Source organism: Petromyzon marinus, chromosome 8 (genome assembly GCF_048934315.1).
Source record: "Petromyzon marinus isolate PM22_M1 ecotype Great Lakes invasive population chromosome 8, UKy_Petmar_22M1.pri1.0, whole genome shotgun sequence".
Lineage (NCBI taxonomy): Eukaryota > Metazoa > Chordata > Hyperoartia > Petromyzontiformes > Petromyzontidae > Petromyzon > Petromyzon marinus.
In genome coordinates, this window is record NC_133674.1 from 20,135,214 (window position 1) to 20,155,442 (window position 20,229).

Sequence of the window (20,229 nt, forward strand, 5' to 3'; positions counted from 1 at the left end):
CATCAGCGAGGGCGACGTTCGGGTGACATCGATCAGCTGGCGCCTCTTGGACGGGTGTCACGTGCCGGGCGCATGCCACGTGGAGGCCGCCCTCCTTGTTTGTTGTGTCACTCGGTGCGACACCGCCACGGCCACCGCGATCACAGTCTGTGTTTAGATTGCGGAATCATTAACCCGGGGTCTCAGCGCAATAAAAACAAAAATCACTGCTGGAAATGAATGGGTGACGTCGGTGAGGATGGCATGAGTCGAGGGGACATCGCTCTCGTGACTCCTCCTCTGACCCCCCCCCCCCCATCGACTCTCTGCCCCCTTCCCCCCCCCTTTAGCCGGGGTCAGCGTTTCTCTTCGCCTCCACCCCCTCGGTGTAAGGGGGCGGACTGCGGCTCGGTGGAGGGTCGCTGCCTCTCCCGCCTCGCGAGAGGAGTCGAACTGTGAACCCTGCACGGCTCTGTTCTGCGGGGGGGGGGGGTGATGTAATGTTGTTTGGGGGTCGTGGGGGGGCTGCTGGAATGGGATGGCCCCAAGTGTGTGAGAGGTGATGAAGGGGGTTGAGGAGGAGGGGTGAGGAGGGGGGGGGATGAGGAGGGGGGGGGGGCGACCCACTGCGCTATGATTGGTCGGGACCGCACCCAAATCGAAGCAGTGACGTCACCAGCAGTCAGCTGTTTTGTTTCGCCGGGCGCGCGGAGCTCATTCACGGGGAGCCAGAGAGAGGGGAGAGAGAGAAGAGAGAGAGAGGAGGGAGAGTGAGGAGAGAGAGGGGAGAGGTGGAGAGAGAGGAGAGAGCGGAGAGAGCAGAGTGCACAGTTAGAGGAGTGTGCAAGATAGATGATAGGGGAGAGAGCAAGTGTGCGGGATGAAGAGAGCGAGAAAGAATGTGAGTGCATGAACGCGGGAGTGCAGGGAGAGCGGGGAGTGTTGGGGAGAGAGAGTGCAGGAGGGAGCGCGGGAGTTGAGGAGCGTGAGGGAGCCGGCGTCTCGAGTCGCCATGCGGCTGCTGGGTTTGGGCTGCGCGCTGCTGGCGATACTGCGGGTGCGTGAGCGATGCACACACAGCCAGCAACACAACAACACACAGCCAGCAACACAACAACACACAGCCAGCAACACAACAACACACAGCCAGCAACACAACAACACACAGCCAGCAACACAACAACACACAGCCAGCAACACAACAACACACAGCCAGCAACACAACAACACACAGCCAGCAACACAACAACACACAGCCAGCAACACAACAACACACAGCCAGCAACACAACAACACACAGCCAGCAACACAACAACACACAGCCAGCAACACCACGCAGACACACAACCAGAAATGCATCAAAACCGACGACACAACCGGAGACGTAGCCACAGCCAGCAGCATACCAACACAGCACAGCAACGCCACAACAAGCAGCCATACAAAGTCACAACAGCAAACACAACACGGTAGCAGGCAACACAACCATCCCATTCACCAGCACTCCAAACCCTCCTGGCCTACCGCTCTCACTACCCCCGCGCCTCCTCCTCCCGTCACTCCCCCACCCTCATTGCACGCGCGGTTCGCAGTGAGGCCGAGACAGCAGCAGCAGCAGCACGTGGGTCCCAGACGTAACCCCCCACCACCACCCCACACCTAAACTGGGGCTGTTAACATATTTTGTTTCTTTTATAACCGGTAACCGCCTGTAACAAAATCTGGTGAATAAAACCGGTACAACGATTATGAAAACGGCTACCGGTTATCGTTAAACAACTCTAACCTGTGCGCATAGCCATCCCGAGGGTACGGCGAATCTGGGCGATCGCCCCGGGCCCCGTGCTTTGGGAGGTGGGGGGGTGAGGCGGAGGCGCGCTTCGACGTCAATATCAGATGTGACACGTCCGGTTTAGTTTGAAGGCGTCCTGGGGGTCCACGCAGCAGTGGGATTCGCCCCGGGCCCCGCACCCCCCCCCCCCCTCCTCCCTCCTCAATGTAACAGCCCCCACACATATATCGTACACCCTCACACCTCGCTCCACACGCACACCCTGCACGCACGCACACACACCTTGCCCCACACCCACTCCCTACACCCGATACTCATACATCGCTTTCACCCTCCTCCTCACCCCGGCCAAGTCCCACCCCACCCCTCTTCGTCTCGCCGTGAATTCGACCTTTGAAATTCCCACGAGGCTCCGTCTACACTCGGCACCACCACTCATTGCTCCGTCCCCCACCTACCTCCATCCCACCCCTCCTCCTCTCTCAACCGCTCCACTTATGTTCACAATCATCTGCAGCCATTGTCTCTCCACTGCTGGATGAAGGCCGCATCCCCACGCTGCCGGTTTCCCGCAGGGCCCAGGTGCCCTTGCCGTCCGGGGTACCGCGGGGGGGAGAGATGTTGACTACCTCGCCTGGTGTACAAGGACTCGTGGGCTCGATCCCGACCCTGACGCCTGCTGCTGTATATCTGGAGTTTGCGTGTCTCTCTCCCCGTGGACTGTTCTCCAGACACTTCGGTGTTTTCCTCCACATTTAGAAGCACGCGTTTAGAGTATTTTGGCTGCTGCTGTACATTTCCACGTGATGAGTCACTTCGTAAAGCTATCATTTGTGGCCAGGTCGCTTCTGAAAAAGGGACATAGTTCAGTGGGCCTTACCTGAGTCGTAGTCTAGTTTGTCTCCGCGGACTATCCCACACAGCCTGAATTGCATAACTTAGGCTATCATATCGTAACAACCAATCACCATCACCACCACAACTACCTACAACCACAACTAACAACCACAACTACCCACCAACATAATCGACAGCTACACCATCAACATGGTAACCAAGACCTCCACTACCAGCAGCACAATTACCTATCAATACCAACAACAACGATCGCACGTATTGCCTTAGCAGCCTCTTCGGGGAAAGTGCTGTAAGCGAACACCTATGAAGGCCAGTACGGAACACGAGGGGTGAGTTACCATCGCCATCAGTTAAGCATTTGCGACTGAGTCGACCTTGGGTTAGGCCCAAGACGGGTTCAGATAATCGTCACTGGTGTTGACCGTGAGCGGGAATCGCTGGGTTTGTAGCGCAGCACGCTAACCGCTACACTACCACTCCCCACATAGCCATCAGTATCAACAACACTGCCACCACCATTTACACCCCCCATCCCACCCACCGTGAGGGTCCCCGATCTTGCCCTACCCCCCCGGTCTTGCCCTACCCCCCAGGTCTTGCCCTACCCCCCGGTTTTGCCCTACCCCCCAGGTCTTGCCCTACCCCGCGAGTCCCATGCATCACAAACGCACCCTAAGTGTTTTCCCTGATATTGAGGGGGAATGTGAAATCTTCCCCGAATGTCGTTTGTAGCTCCCATCACAATCATCCCTCCCCCTGCACGTCTTGGAAGCCCCCAGCTCGGGATGCGCTAAATTTAACGACACATTTCCACCAATCCCCATAACGCGCCCCGGTATTCCTAGACATACGTTACTAGACACCTTAAAGGCACCCCTGATCGTGTTCCTCTCTCGCTGCGAAGCCGGTGGGGTTTCCGCGGCTCAGCCGAAACTCGGCACCCCCGGGGGGGGGGGAGCGGTGTAGACTGGGGTCTGGGGGTGGGGGGCACGGGGGGCTGGGGGGGGTGTCAGAGCGTGGTCGAATTTCATCTCGCTGACTTCAGGGGCTGGCTGGCGTGAATAAACACGCGTCTGCCTCTTTATCACGACTGTCCCCCCCCCCCCCGCAAATTCCCCTCCTGTTGACCACCACCCGACCGCCCATCAAGCTGGACTTCTCTTGACCTCCCCCACAGCTCACTCTTGACCCCTCCTTGTCCCCCATTCACTCTCCACTCTCCCTTGCGCCCAGGAGCAACGGACGAGGGCCCTGGAGCCAGGGGTCGCGACCCCGCGCGCAGGTAAGACCCGACCCCGCATGGACGGACAGCCAGACACACGTGTACACGCACACGTGTGTAGGTAAAGGTGCAGTCGTACGGTGGCTTGACTTGCTCGTGCCACTTCTGTTGGAAGGGCCTCCGCTAGATGGGGCTTCTTAGAAAGCCCCGACTGAAAATGTATTTGACCGACTCTCAATCCACGCTGACCAGACGTCTTGGAAGAGGTGGGACATCCCACTGCTCCATCTCCCTCGGTCCGTCATTCATGACCTCTGACCCAGAGACGCGTCCTGCCCCTTTGCCCACTTGCTTGCATGGACAGTACAATCCAGAGACGATACATGCACACATGCAAAACATATACAATGTACACACACATGCAAAACATACACACACATACAATGTACACACACATGCAATACATACACACATATACAATGTACACACATGCAAAACATACACACATAAAATGTACACACACATGCAAAACATACACACATATACAATGTACACACAGATGCAAAACATACACACATATACAATGTACACACACATGCAATACATACACACATATACAATGTACACACACATGCAATACATACACACATATACAATGTACACACACATGCAAAACATACACACATATACAATGTACACACACATGCAATACATACACACATATACAATGCACACACACATGCAATACATACACACATATATACAATGTACACACACATGCAATACATACACACATATACAATGTACACACACATGCAATACATACACACACATATACAATGTACACACACATGCAATACATACACACATATAGAATGTACACACACATGCAATATATACACACACATATACAATGTACACACACATGCAATACATACACAAATATACAATGTACACACACATGCAATACATACACACATATACAATGTACACACACATGCAATACATACACACACATATACAATGTACACACACATGCAATACATACACACATATAGAATGTACACACACATGCAATATATACACACACATATACAATGTACACACACATGCAATACATACACACATATACAATGTACACACACATGCAATACATACACACACATATACAATGTACACACACATGCAAAACATACACACACATATACAATGTACACACACATGCAAAACATACACACATATACAATGCACACACACATGCAATACATACACACATATACAATGTACACACACATGCAAAAATACACACACATATACAATGTACACACACATGCAAAACATACACACACATATACAATGTACACACACATGCAATACATACACACACATATACAATGTACACACACATGCAAAACATACACACATATACAATGCACACACACATGCAATACATACACACATATACAATGTACACACACATGCAAAACATACACACACATATACAATGTACACACACATGCAAAACATACACACACATATACAATGTACACACACATGCAATACATACACACACATATACAATGTACACACACATGCAAAACATACACACACATATACAATGTACACACACATGCAAAACATACACACATATACAATGCACACACACATGCAATACATACACACATATACAATGTACACACACATGCAATACATACACACATATACAATGTACACACACATGCAATACATACACACACATATACAATGTACACACACATGCAATACATACACACACATATACAATGTACACACACATGCAATACATACACACATATACAATGTACACACACATGCAATACATACACACATATACAATGTACACACACATGCAATACATACACACACATATACAATGTACACACACATGCAATACATACACACACATATACAATGTACACACACATGCAATACATACACACATATACAATGCACACACACATGCAAAACATACACACACATATACAATGCACACACACATGCAATACATACACATATCGGTGATGGCTCACCAGCACTTGCCCCAAACAGTTTATTGAGGCTGTATAGGCGGGGTGGCCTGCTGGGGAGTGGTCTCTGCTGTATGCGTGCGTGACGGTGCAGGGTTGATGGTCGAGGGCGCGGTGCGGCTGGTGGGGGGCTCGGGCCCCCACGAGGGCCGCGTGGAGGTGTACCACGCGGGGGAGTGGGGCTCGGTGTGCGACGACCAGTGGGACGAGCGCGACGCGGCCGTGGTGTGTCGCCAGCTCGGCCTCCCGTGAGAAACATCAACAGCAGTAGCAGCATCATCATCATCAGTAGTAGCAGCAGAATCCTCAGTAGCAGCAGCAGCAGCATCATCAGTAGTAGCATCATCAGCAGAAACACTATCAGCAGCATCACTACAATTACCGCCACCAACTCCACCACCACCACCACCATCTCTTCCACATGACGTCACCGCCACCACACATCCCCGCGGTCCGCCCCTGAGCGATCGGTGACGTCGCGCTCCGCTAATTAACCTCCCACGTCGTGCAGCAGAGTTCCACTTCAGGGAATTGATCGCGGCCCAGAGATCCTAATTGCGATGATGTCACCAATGAGGATCGCCTCCTGCTGGGGAAGTCTGGGCCCCTAGACCACTCCAGGGAGGCCTGGGGGGGAGAGGGGGGGAGCTTGAGGGGTTAGGGGCAAGGGGCCCGTCGAGACTCATTAACCCAGAGGTCAATCCCGCAGCCTGGGGCAGGAACGGGCGACGGACGCCATGTATAGCCCATGTCCTGTGTTGGTGAAACCGGTGGTTAATAAATACATGTGTTTTCGCTAATGATTTTTGCGGTCATATCGCGTGAGTATAATGTGCGTCTTGCGCCCTCCTCCACCCGACACAGCCAATTAAATAAAGTCGTAACGTGAGCCAACGGGCTGGTAGTGTGTCACTGCTGGGTCAGGACCCCCGGCGTGCTGGAGAGCGATCATCCGCTTCGCACCTCGCACTCTTACACACGGGGGGACGGAGAGGGTGAAGCGGGGCAATTACGTTGGCGCGTTTGTTCACGGGACAAACTTTTACTTCATTGGCCATGTCGGGTGGAGGAGGGTGTACGACACACGCGTTTCATTCCTGCGATCTGACTCCCTAACATTGGTTCGCGAAACCTATAAGGGCATGGAGCTTTCTTTTAATAAACCGGTTCATAGGAATATGGAGTAAAATTATATAGGATTTCAATCGATATACCTACCTTGTACTCTAATGAATAGTGCCTTACACCGATAATCCTTAACCAAGCCATCCCCGAGTAGCGTATCCAGGAAAATGTTGAGCGAGAATCTTAAGTCGCACGTGTAACGATCAGCCCATCCTCAAGCAAACGACACACACATCCACATTGTGTTTATGTATATAACGATCCATTATCCCCATGTACTTGGTGTCCTCGTGTTCCTGTCTCTTCCAGTATTCTCTCCATGTTTCGGTATCCCCATGATCCCGTGTCTCCTCATCCTGGAATTCCTCCTCATCCCCCCTTCATGCCCCTCGTGTGCTTATAGGTATCATTTTCCCCATCCATGTCCTGCGACCCTGCGTCTCTTCCTCCATGTCCCTACGTTCCCTGCGTCTCCTCCATCTCCCTCGGTGCTCCCATTTCTCCTCTTCCTCCACATCTGCCTCCTCCTCCACGTCCCCGTGCCCCCTAACCCTGCCCCCACTGCGTCTCCCCCATCCACCCGCCCGCTCCCCGTGCACCCAGGGGCCGGGTGCGTGCATGGACCTGGGCGCGGTTTGGCGAGGGCGCGGGGCCTGTGTGGGTGGACGAGGGAGGCTGCACGGGGAACGAGCTCGCGCTCAGCGAGTGTGAGCGAGCGCCCTGGGGCCAGCACGACTGCTCCCACCGCGAGGACGCAGGGGTCTCCTGCGACCCCCACAGCGGTGAGGGACAGCCCACCCCCGCCCCCTCCCCTCACCCCACAATACTCGGGCTACTCCCCTCCACGCGCTCTCTGCACACGCCTGGCAAATCCCCCATGTCAGCCTCCACTCAGTGCGAGGGCTGCCCCCATCGTCTGTTCCAGCAACTTCCCTTCCCCAGCTCTCCGTGCTGTGGATTCCCTGCTCTTGTTCAAGTGGAGGCGCTGAAGCTTCATTGTCTTCCCCTCGTGACCGCCCTTCCTCTATTAATACGCACGCCCACCGCATGGCATTCTGGCGGTCCGATTTTAGAAATTGTAAAAATCCAAAGTTGTATATTTAGAAATAGCATCGCCTTGTCAATGGATAGAACATGCGTGACAGATGATGCAATCGAGACAGACAATACAAATGGGACGGAATAAACGAGTCGCCCCAATAATAAAAAACAAAGCACCCCGGCAATAGAAGGTGACGATAATGCTGATCAAACCGAAACTACGTCACAAAGACGTGAGACTCATCACCTTGACCTCTCTTGCCCCCGCGACCGCTCATCCCCCATGCCCCTTGATCCCGCGGGGTGACAGAGGGCGCGGTGCGGCTGGTGGGGGGCTCGGGCCCCCACGAGGGCCGCGTGGAGGTGTACCACGCGGGGGAGTGGGGCTCCGTGTGCGACGACCAGTGGGACGAGCGCGACGCGGCCGTGGTGTGTCGCCAGCTCGGCCTCCCGTGAGAAACATCAACAGCAGCAGGATCAGCAACATCATCCGTTGCAGCAGCATCATCACGATCATCATCATCGGCAATTATCAATCCAATTATTCCAGCCAGTATTAGCAGCAATCATCATAATCTCTTAAGTAATCATCATAATCATCAGCAGCATAAATTAATCCATTTATTCGTCCATCATTCTCTGCCGTGATCAGCACTGTCACCAGCAGGATACACCACTACCATCACAACTACCACCAGCACTACCACCATCACTACCAACACCGCCCATTTCTACCAGCATATCCAACACCACCACCACCACAATTACTCCCCACCACCTATACTACCAAAACCACCACTACCGCTGCCATATCCACTATCTCTACCACTAACACCTACACCACCGCTACTAACACCTCCACCACTACCACGAACTACTCCACCACAAACACCACTATCACCAACACCACCACAATCACATTTGCCACATTTAAAAGTAAATTTACAACGAAAACTACTCAATAGGGATTGCACAGAGTAATATTTGCACGGGACTGTGAAAACGTGGCAGCATCCTCCCGAATAAAGAGTCTTGAGACTCAGTGAGGCTTCCCTGGGTAACGAACGTAACAATAACCAAGCAACAACACTGACACAACCACCAACCCCTCACCCCCCCCCCCTACCCGCCCCACCTCCCCCACCGCCACTAGGGGGACGGCGCTGGTGTCGCGGGAGCTGGAGTTCGGGCCCGGGTCGGGGTTCATCCTGCTGGATGAGGTGGCGTGCGGGGGCTGGGAGTCGGCGCTGCGCCAGTGCGGGCACAGCGAGTGGGGCCGCCACGACTGCTCCCACCTCGAGGACGCGGGCGTCGTGTGCAAGGGGGGGCCCGAGACGCAGCCCCCCGCGCTCGGTATATTCACACGGGCGGGGTTGAGGGAGTGCAACTTGGGTGCACCTTGTGCCGTGCGTAGTAAACATCAGCCGCTAGGGAGACAAAGGCGGCCGGGCGTGGTGTTGGCCAACCCACCGCCTCGTGTGCCGTTCCGGCCTTCGCAGGTGCAGCTCGCTAACAGCACTTGCCCCTACAGTCTGTTAAGGCTACACGAGGGATCTTTGTCATTGGTCTTCCGCGTGATTCGATTTTGTTGTCCGGTGGTGGCGGCTCCGCTGCTGCTGCAGCTCGTGGCTGTCTCATCCAACAGCAAGGGTTGGTGGATCACCGCACAGATGTTGTTGTGAAACTCCCTTCCCGTACCCCTGGCTCGCCAGGAAGAGAAGGCGGTACAGCAGGTGGACTAATTGCCATCTGTTTCCAGCTGTACGGGGATGGAGCGTTGCCTCCTCGTGCAATGCGTGGGCTATCTCCAGGGGCTCCGATTTCCTCCCACGCTTTGTTGTAATAAGCACGACTCATCATTAATCGGCTGAAAATAATCTTAGAATAAAATCCCCAATGTATATATGTTGAACTTATTTTGCACCGTACATAGCCAAACCGTGTTAATCAGAGGTGCAGCAGCAGCATCACCCTCCTGAAAACGCGCCCTACGATTCAGCGTGGCTCTGCTGGATAACTAAGTCATATAATTAACATACGGCAATATCAATTGACCAATTAAAAGTAACCGTTAAAACGACCGCTGACCTGTAACCGTGAGCGACGCGTGCGAGGCAGGGCCCCCCGTGCGGCTGGTGGAGGGCGAGGGCTGGCGTGAGGGCCGCGTCGAGGTGCTGGTGGCCGGCGAGTGGGGCACCGTGTGTGACGACGGCTGGAGCGACAAGGACGCAGCCGTGGTGTGCACGCAGCTGGGCCTACCGTGCGTGAACCACACAGAGCCACTCCAGTAGCCGTCACAGAATGAGCCAAACTCCAAAACGAAACTATTTTTATTTTACCAGGCAAGGTCCCACTGAGCTATGATAGCTCAACGAAGTGGCCTTATCATCACGTGGAAATGTATGTCAGTATCTAAATTATTCTATATGTGGAGGGAAAAGCCGGAAGACCCGGAGAAATATCCACGCGACCACGGGGAGAACATGCGAACTCCAAATATACAGCAGGCGTCAGGGTCGGGATCGAACCCACGACCTCCTCCATACCAGGCGAGGTAGTTAACATCTCGCCACCATGGCGGCACGGGGAGCCTACGAGGGTGTGGGGTGGATAGCGGTCATGCCCGTCCGCCTTTGTCCTCTCCCGGTTTTCGAAGTTTAAACACTACAATGAGGTGATCACTTGAGTGCTGGGTCGACCTCGGGGAGGCCCAGAACCGGGTTTAAAAATTCTTCACTGATGTTGGCAGAGAGCTGAAAATTTAACTGGCCTGTAGCACAGCTAACCACTACACTACGCACGTGTACATGTAGGAGTGCACATTCGTGTGTGTGTGTATGCTGTATATATACGTACCACCCCTCTGTCAATATATTCCCATTAAGTTGCGTTCGTGAAAGGTGGTGGCAGCTTTGGGAGGCCTTCATCCGGCTCGTGATTATGATGATTAACGAGGTTCTATTGCACACAATGCACCAAGGCGTCACGTGATCCCCGTGTCCTCCTCTCCGCCTGACGGAGTCCCGCCAAGAGACCTTTACCGGCTGGGTGTTGCCACCTCTGCCACAGACCAAACTCGGACATCGTTCCCAAACAGCCGATGCCTCTTATCAAAAGTATGCAGTGTATAGTTTAACACTTCAACACAAACACAACTCGTCATTAATTGTCTGATGACATCTTAATATAAAAACGCAATGTAGTGGCAGGGGCCTCCTGAAAACGAGTCATGCATCTAAGCGTGGCTCTCCTGGATAAACGGAGTGAATTCTCATTTTTATTTATCAAAATACTGGGACCGACCAAATCCTGCGACCCAAACACAGACGGTGACCATCATCTCCCCCCCCCCCCACCTCTCCCCTCTTCATCGTCCATGCAGGGGCCCCGCGCGGGCCCTGGGGATGGCGTTCTTCGGGGAGGGCTCGGGCCCCATCCACCTGGACAACGTGAAGTGCTCGGGCTGGGAGCGCGCGCTGGGCCAGTGCGCCCACCTCGCGTCCCACGAACACAACTGCCGGCACAGCGAGGACGCCGGGGTGGTGTGCGGGGAGCACGCGGAGCCCGCGCGCCTCGGAGACCACCCCGGGGACGCCGCTGCGCAGCTCGCTGGTAGTGAGGGGCACGGGGCGGGGGGGGAGGCAGTGGGGGTGGGTGGGTGGGAGTGGGGGTGGGTGGAAAGTTGGAGGGTACAGGGGGTGGTGTGGGACGAGTGAAGGAAGAGTTGGGGAAGGAAGTGCTGGTTCGGGTGGGGGAGAGGTAGAGTTGGTGCGGGTGGGAATTAGAGGGAGGTAGAGTGGGGGGGTGCGATAGAATTGGCAGGCGTGGAGGGATAGAGTTGAGGGGGTTTAGGGGAGAAGTTAAAGGGAGGCTTTGTGGCCAGGGTATCGAGAAACGAGGGGGGCGTGGGTAGCATGGTGGGGAGTGAGAGGGGTGAAGTGAGAGTGGGCGGTTGAGGGGGGGCTGTCGAATGGGGTAGGTAGGATTGGGGGGGGGGCGGTGGTGATGTCAACTCATTGTATTTGGTGTTTCTATTCGGGGAGCATCGGCTCCTATCATTTCCTCTGGCTTGGGACGCGCGTTTTAAACAGCAACCCCCTTTTGGTGACGTTTATATTCTGAATTTTGGGGAGCTCATTTGAATAGTCGATGTGATCGGTGCTGCCCCCCCCTCTCTCCCTCCCTCCCCCCGCATGCCCCCTCCGCCACACCGAGGTCCCCTCTCTGAGCTGTGCGGACGGCGCTTGGCCAATCACCGCAGGAAGAGGATCGTGGGTGGCACAAAGTCGCTCAGGTGGAGCCCGCATCCGTCTGTTAGTTCACGTGTCCGTCTGCTAAGGTGTCCGTCTGTTCACGTGCCCGTCCGTGTGACCGTCCGTGTGAGTAAGTGCATATGTTTAGTGACGGCGCAGTCGTCAACGCACTGCGCGACAAAGCCGGGCACCTGAGTTCGATTCCCACTCATGGCCAGCGGCAGTGACGAATTTCTGAACCGATCCATGTGCCTCTCCTAGGTCCACTCAGCCTTAAATGAGTACCTGATGCGGTTAGTAAACTTCGCCGCGAGGTGGGCGGCAAGGCGTGGTGCTGGCCACTCGCCCCCTCGTGTGCTGTGCCGGCCTTCAGAGTTGCTTGCTGACGCCACTTGACCCAACAATTTGTGTTAACGCTCTATGGGGGAACTTTATCTTAAGAGTACCGCTGAATGTCTGCACGTATGTCGGTGCGTTCTTGTACTTGTGAATGTGTACATGCGTGCGCTGGCGCTTGCTTGCACGTGGGAATGAATGCACGCATGTGCGTGCGTGTACACACACACGTGTGTGTGTGTGTGTACACACGTGTGTGTGTGCGTCCTTCTGCCGTGTGCGCAGGGGCGGCTGGCCATGGCAGGCCTCGGTGTGGGTGCGCGCTGGTCCCCACACCGAGAGTCGCCTCCTGTGCGGAGCCACGCTCATCAGCAGTTGCTGGCTCCTCACTGCTGCGCACTGCTTCAAGCGGTGGGTGGGTGGGGGGGGGTACAGGGGGTTGCGGTGGGGGGGGGGGTAGCTCTTTGTGGGACGTTCCCTGCAGATGGCCCGTGGAGTGGCCAGCTCTTGGACGCGTTTCCGCGCTGTCCCGCGCGATGTCCGACGTTTCGCAAAACGTGCTCGGGAGAGCTTCGTGAAGGGACGTGGGCTGAAACGACAGACATCGTGCCGAACAACCGGAAAACTCGTCGGAGAGCCGTACGGCATGACCGCAGGGGTACGCATGCAGGAGTCACGTGGCTCAACTGGCCGCCCAGTGGCGCACCCAGCCAAACGTTGCACAGGGGCCACGTTGTTTCCCTGCCGAGAGGTCGGAAACGAATGCAGTTCCACATTTTTGTGGAGAAAGAAAAAAAAACGTCTCAAAAAATGGCCAGTGACGTACGACGCACATCTAAGAATGTCCATGGAGGGGGTAGGGGGTGGAAACTGCCCCATTGCCCCCCCCCTCGCCCTCGGTGCACTTCTGCTGGCCACCACCACCGCAGCCGCAGCGGCGGCAGTGGAACTTGTACGACTGGTTCAGAGAGAGGCAGTGGAACAAATTCACCGTAGTGGCGGTGGATTGACGATGAGACCCCGGCGGCGGTTGGGGAGGGGGGGGAAGCTTTGTGGTGGTGGCACAGCGAACGTGTCGCTACAGCGCACGTGTCGCTACAGCGCACGTGTCGCTACAGCGCACGTGTCGCTACAGCGCACGTGTCGCTACAGCGCACGTGTCGCTACAGCGCACGTGTCGCTACAGCGCTCGTGTCGCTACAGCGCACGTGTCGCTACAGCGCACGTGTCGCTACAGCGCACGTGTCGCTACAGCGCTCGTGTCGCTACAGCGCACGTGTCGCTACAGTGCACGTGTCGCTACAGCGCACGTGTCGCTACAGCGCACGTGTCGCTACAGCGCACGTGTCGCTACAGCGCACGTGTCGCTACAGCGCACATCCACTCCTCGCCTTTCCCGCTGGGTTTGTGCGGCCAAACCGAGGCTCCCGGACAGTTTGACCTTGGCTTGTTGGAGACGTGGCTAAAACATTTTTATCGTCAATTTTTGTTACTTTTTTTCCCCCTCATGATTACGTTATACGATGCTATACAATTCACGTTTATGTAACGGCATCTCCAGATACTTTGTAGGGATACATGAATAGGTTTACGCTCTGCACAATGAAAACAAAAATGGTGTTGAAGTCTGCCCTTGAACAAGGTTGGCAGCAGTCTCCACTGCACGACAAAGAGAACTTAATTCGAGACGGCAATCAAAGAAAACCCCGTGCAGTCAGCGGAGCCATTGAGTGAATACTGAAACGATAACTTCCGCACGCAACCAGCACGAGCAAAATCCTCTTTCGGTGACCGCACCGCGTGACCCCCCGCTCGGCACGGTAAGGGCACGCACGCGCACAGTCACGCGCACAGTCACGTGCACAGTCACGTGCACAGTCACGTGCGTGCATGTCTCGACCGTGCAGCAGTAGCTGCACGACCCGGTGGAGGACAGTTGACGATGAGATGCGACGGTGGCCTCGACGGATACGGGCCCGACGACCTCTTGACATCGACCCGGCCGTGGTGTAACCACCGCTGGGTGTGGCCCTCCGCCCCGTTAGGCTCGGCACGGGCGGCGCTTTCTACACGGTGCGCGTGGGCGACCACCACCGGCTGGTGCGCGACCGCGCCGAGCGGGAGCTGCGCGTCGAGCGGATCGTGGTGCACGAGCGCTACTCCCCGACGCAGCACGTGCACGACATCGCGCTCCTGCGCGTGTCCACCCTGCACACAGGTGACGCGCGTGCGAAGATCCCCCCGTGTAGCCTCTAATAGACTGTCGGCGAGCACTCATGGTGAAGGCACACGGTGGAATGGGTGGCTGCCACCACCTTTGTCTCCCCAGTGCTGCCGCACTGCACCAGGTACTTATTTAGAATCAGAAGCAGAATATGTATTTATACTGGAGGAATCTGATAAGCTACAAAGTTCGTCTTTAACAGGTGGCGAGTAGGGGTGGGTCACAACATTACAACAAACAATACAAGCAACACGATAGGAGTGCAAAGTATAGCAAAGGTAAACAAATCACTTTAAAAACAAATAGGATGAGTCTAGCTAGAGGGAGGCCCATGACGGGTGAGCAGGAATCGAACGCGGGCGACCAGTTCCGTAGTGCGCTGTGCTAACCAGTGCGCCACCGCTCCCCCACTACAACCACACTGTCTCATAGCAAGCGGGGTGGTGGGGGGGGGGGGTCTATGTAGAGTATCCGAGGGAAGCCGTGTCAGGCTGTGACCCTGCATCTCCCTGTAGGCCCAGATGGAGCGGAGGGCTCTGGAGGCCCCGTGGGAGGGACGTGCGTCCCGTTCAGCGATGCGGTGAGGCCGGCGTGCCTCCCGAGCCGGCGGGAGCACTTGTCGCGCCGCCACCACTTGTGCTTCATCACGGGCTGGGGCGACACGGGTGAGCTGGCATTGGCCCTCGAGATCTCTCCTGTCCCTCTCTCCAGCTACCTCATCTCTCTCTCTCTCTCTGCCATTCCCTGCCTCTGATATCTCTGCTGTCTCATCTCTTATCATCAGCTATCGCTCTCCCATTTCCCTTGTCTCTCTCCCATCTCTTTTCTATGCTTCTCTGAACTTTGCCTTTGACCTAGCGCTCTCTTCTCTGTCTTATCTCACACTCTCATGCTCGCCCCTTAATTTTTCCTCTCCACTCTCCCATACTCTTATCTCCCCCTCTCTCCCTTACTCTCATAAACTCTCTTATGCATTCACTGCCTTCTCTCTTCCTGTCTTATTTCTATCTCTTCTCCCCATACTTTTTGTCCTCTGCTCTCACCCCTCTTTCCTCCTCGTCAGACCTCGCCATGACCCTGTGATGACCCCTCTGTGCCCCCACCCCTCCTGGTCTCCGTTGCCCACCCCGGCTCCCCCCCCCCACCCCGGCTCCCTCGACCCCCCAGGCCGCTCGTACGCACGCACCCTGCAGGAGGCGCGTGTGTCGGTGCTGCCCGGGCGGTTGTGCCGCTTGCGGTATGGGGGCCGCTTCGAGGGCGGCCGCATGGTGTGCGCGCGAGGGTCGCGACCCCCGACCCCGACGGACACCCCCCGTGACGCCTCCGACAACGGCAGGGTCGGCGGCCAATGGGGTCGACAGCAGACGATGCAGCACGGGTACGAGACCTCGCGTGCCCTTCGTGCGCTCGCTGTGGGGTGGGGGTGGTGGGGGAGGGGCGGAAGGGCACGGGGGCAAGTGCGCGCGTGAGTGATGCCAACGTACGTCTGGGCACAGACGGTGGAACGGGCGGCTTCAAAAAAAAGTAACCCACGGCATAACGGAATTCTGTTCCATTTGATAAACGTTTTAAATGCACCATAAACCCTTCACGTAGTACACATTATAGACTCCGTAATGGTATTTGAGTGCGTTGAAAGTGTACATGAAACAGTGCCCGACACACCCATACCCCGATGTCACGGTTTTGTGCTGTGTGCATCAACGTCTCTTGCGGCCAATGTTGGAGGTGGTGGCGGCTGCGTTGCACGTGGCTGCCCGTAACCCAGCACTGCGGACGCAGCAGCGAGGGTTGGTGGGTCACGATGCAGATGTTGCGAAACTCCCTTCCTGTGGGCGTCGAGGAAGCTCAGGCCTGCAGGTGCCATCGGTTGCTGCTGCTGCTGCGGAGCTGCGTTGTAGGGTCGTCGAGGGCATTGCAGCAAAATCAGTGGTTGCACTGTACAAATATACTCCCACGACTATTCTCCCAGCCTTTACCAAACCCGCACTGAGCAGCACTGACCAGAACAGTGAAGTATGGTTGAAAAGCCCTCCCAGCAGAAGTGCATTGTCGTGCCACTCAGCCTCCCGCGCCCCCCTCCCTCTGTATCGATCACAGCAGCAGCGGCGGCGGAGAAGGAGCTGGTGACAGTTGCCAAGGAGACAGCGGGGGGCCCCTCTCGTGCCAGGAGTCGTTGCGGGGAGCGGACGCCCCCCCCGGCGGCGGAGGTGGGGGGGGCCGCTGGGTGGTGGCGGCGGTGACGTCGTGGGGCCACGGCTGTGGGGAGCGCGACTCCCCCGGCGTGTACACGCGCGTGTCGCGTTACATCGCTTGGATCCACCGCGTAACGGCCATACAGTCGTTGCAGTAGTGCGACTAAGGGGGGCCCGCGGTTGTGGATGGTGAGGGGCACCCCCCACCACCACACTCTGTGGGGGGTTGCCGGGATTGACCCGACACCTCCGCGTGGGCCAGAAGAGCGCGAGGGGTCAGGGGTCGTGACCCGCCACGATTCCCGTCAATGCCGCCTCCGACTTTGGCGCCGAGGATTCCGGAGTCAGGAAGATGGTGATTCTGAGCCGGGCTTTGTCGATGACTCAACGCCATGGTGGATCGGCGTGGAGGATCCGGACTTGTTCGGCAGTGGCGTAGCTATCGAGTGTGCAGGCGGTGCACCTGCACGGGGCCCACGGACTGGAAGGCCCAGTCGCCGGGCTACGAAGAGGGGGGTGGGTGGGGGGGGCAGCAGGAGGAGAGGGAGGAGGGGGGGTGGGACCGCTTGGGGGGCGGGGTGGGCCATTTCATTCCTTGCGCCAAGTTCCATGCCAACCACGCTAGACCGCTGCCCTGTCGGACATGCCGAGACCGCTCCCCGATGATGGGGGTGGGGATGCGGTGTGTCCCGTGTTCAGTGATGGAGATTATAAAACACGACGAGTTGGTCACGTGACAGCGGCGAGGCCCACTGAGATGACGGGCGAGGTGGACGATGAAGATGCCGCTTCCGGCGGCTTGCACGTGCAACTCGCCACCCTCGCATGTCCCAGGCCTGATTATGGCGCTGATGGGTCACTAATCAGGGGTTCACGAGTCCCTATAACACGGGAACATGGGTACCTTAGTTCATTGTTCAATAGCCAGGGGTTTATAAGTCCTTAATGTACGACTCTAACAGAAGTTCCTGGGTCCCCAAAGGGGATTCCTGGGTTATTGTTGGGTTCCTGAGTGGGGGTTCATCAATCCTTTAGAGGGATTCATGGGTTCCTAAACAAGTATTCAGATGTAGATTTACGGGTCCCTAACAGGGTCATACGTATGGGTTCAGGGTCCATCGTTGCTTGTCACTCATTGGAGGGCGACTCACGACACCAACAAGTCGTCCCCGTTGCTTGGTGTTTGCTGAGGTTGATGTTCCATGATGATGATGGTGGTTATGGTCACAGTGATGATTACGATGGTGATCCTGATGATGGTGTGGTGCTGATAATGTTGACATTGGGATGTGTTGATGATGATGCGATAATGGTGTAGTGGTGGTGGTGATGATCATGTTCGTTTAGGTACGATCAATGCTTACTTTTCAGCTGGAACAGTCCGGAACGCTCTTCCGGCAATTGCTTTGACCATGCCACATCCATCTCCTCATCTTCGTTTGATCATTATAGGATTATTCGGGTACAAACATATACGGTACAATAATATCGGAGGTTTGTTAAGGATGGGTCTACCTTGTAACTCTCGCTGTACCACCTCACGCCGATTACCACGAGACTCCAAGCGAGCATGCAGCGTTCCGGGGGAATGTGGAGCGAGAAATGAAGCCATCGGTGCGATCGTATTTAGACACGAATTGCCATTTCCGATGATGATGGTGCTGTCACGGGCTAGCGGCTGTTTGATCGCATGGCCTGATGTCCTCAGAGGTTCGCGATCGGCAATGCGGAGGAGGGGGTGCGTAGCGGCGTGTAATTTATGCCCGGGGTGGGGGGGGGGGCTGTGAGCCTGACGTGGGTAATGAAGCGGCAGGCTGCACACGCACAGCGGCAGTCGGCGTCACTTGATGACGCTCACGACGAGCGCCGTGCCACCGGACGGAGAACGAGGAGTAGGGGGCGGGGAGGGGCGAACCTCGCACGCTGACGAAATTGACACCCGGACCACACGCGAGCCCCTAACCCGCGCCTTGGAACAATCCAGCAGAGCACACACTACCCGTACCCTTCACCCTAACAAACTAGCCATTCTAACACGATCCCGGCCACGGGGCATACCTGCAGACCACAGGCGAGAACTTCGCCTGGTCTACAACAGGTCGTGTGTTCGATCCCGACCCTTGAGGCCTGTTGGATGTTTGGAGTTCGCCGTGTCTCTCTCCCCCCGTGGTCGCCTGGATTTTTCTCCGGGACGTCCGGTTTTTTCCCTTCGCATTTAGAAAACACGCGTTTAGAGTGTATTTAGCTGTTGTACATTTCTACACGATAACAAGCCACTTCGTTGAGCTATCATTTGTGGGCAGGTCTCCTTTGAAAAAGAGCCACATAGCTCAGTGGGCCTTACCTGGTCAGTACAACAACCCTCACTCGCCATTCGGACAATCGCCCGAATTCTATTTTCTGAAAACTAACCAATCCAAGACGAGTCTTGACCCCAAATCCAAGCACTCGCCCTATCTGTAAGAAGAGCCATTCTTTCGAATTCGGTTAAAAGCTTAACGTGTCATGAGTCGCAATGCCACATGAATACGAGACGGTGGTGGTCCTGAATAAATAACGGTGTCACAAAGCAGTTCTCAAAGAGCCGCATGCGGCAGCGCAGCCGCAGGTTGCTGACCCTTGACCCCAACCCTACCTCTGGGCTCCGACGTCACCGATCGTTTCTCACTGTTGGTGTTCACGGCGCCTCGGGGCCCCACGGGACACAATGTTGATTACTTCTCGTACGCATTATTGTCTTTGTATTAATGTGTTTACATTAACGTATACATGTGAACGTGTTGATGTATACTATCACGAGAATAAACGTGAATTTGTGTGTGTTTTTTCTCAGCATTGATGCATTGGTGCTTGTCTCCTGTTTATAACCTTGAGCCAGTGGCCAAAATTCCACATTCCTATGGCGGGGGCGAGTTTATCCACGTGACCATTACGTTGACTTACCCAACAAAGTGATACTTTTGACTTAACTTTTGTGACTGCAGGAATTCATATTCTCTGGTTCTTTCGGTAAAGTCACTTAGATATAAAATAATAAAATAAAAATATTAAATAAATAAAAATGACAAAAACCAAAAACTCACGACGTTTCGATCACAACACAAATAATGATCTCATCAGGCGGAGAGAATTATTTTT

General features: G+C 55.2%; 1 protein-coding gene across 3 annotated transcripts; it reads left to right on the forward strand.

Moving 5' to 3' along the window:
* The first annotated feature begins 648 nt into the window (after positions 1–648).
* LOC116940360 (neurotrypsin-like) lies at positions 649–17,602 on the forward strand. 3 transcript variants are annotated; one of them, XM_032950116.2, is made up of 14 exons: positions 649–1,036; positions 3,863–3,911; positions 6,012–6,165; positions 7,646–7,824; positions 8,394–8,535; positions 9,237–9,436; positions 10,202–10,343; positions 11,466–11,695; positions 12,299–12,377; positions 12,958–13,083; positions 14,718–14,890; positions 15,412–15,561; positions 16,064–16,274; positions 16,997–17,602. In XM_032950116.2, the coding sequence occupies exons 1-14, from the start codon at positions 992–994 to the stop codon at positions 17,247–17,249; spliced, it is 2,133 nt and encodes a 710-aa protein (XP_032806007.2). In that variant the 5' UTR covers positions 649–991; the 3' UTR covers positions 17,250–17,602. The 3 variants fall into 3 exon arrangements, with proteins under 3 accessions (XP_032806007.2, XP_075921873.1, XP_032806010.2); XM_076065758.1 differs by having other exon boundaries at positions 17,000–17,602; XM_032950119.2 differs by lacking the exon at positions 12,958–13,083.
* The last annotated feature ends 2,627 nt before the right edge of the window (positions 17,603–20,229 follow it).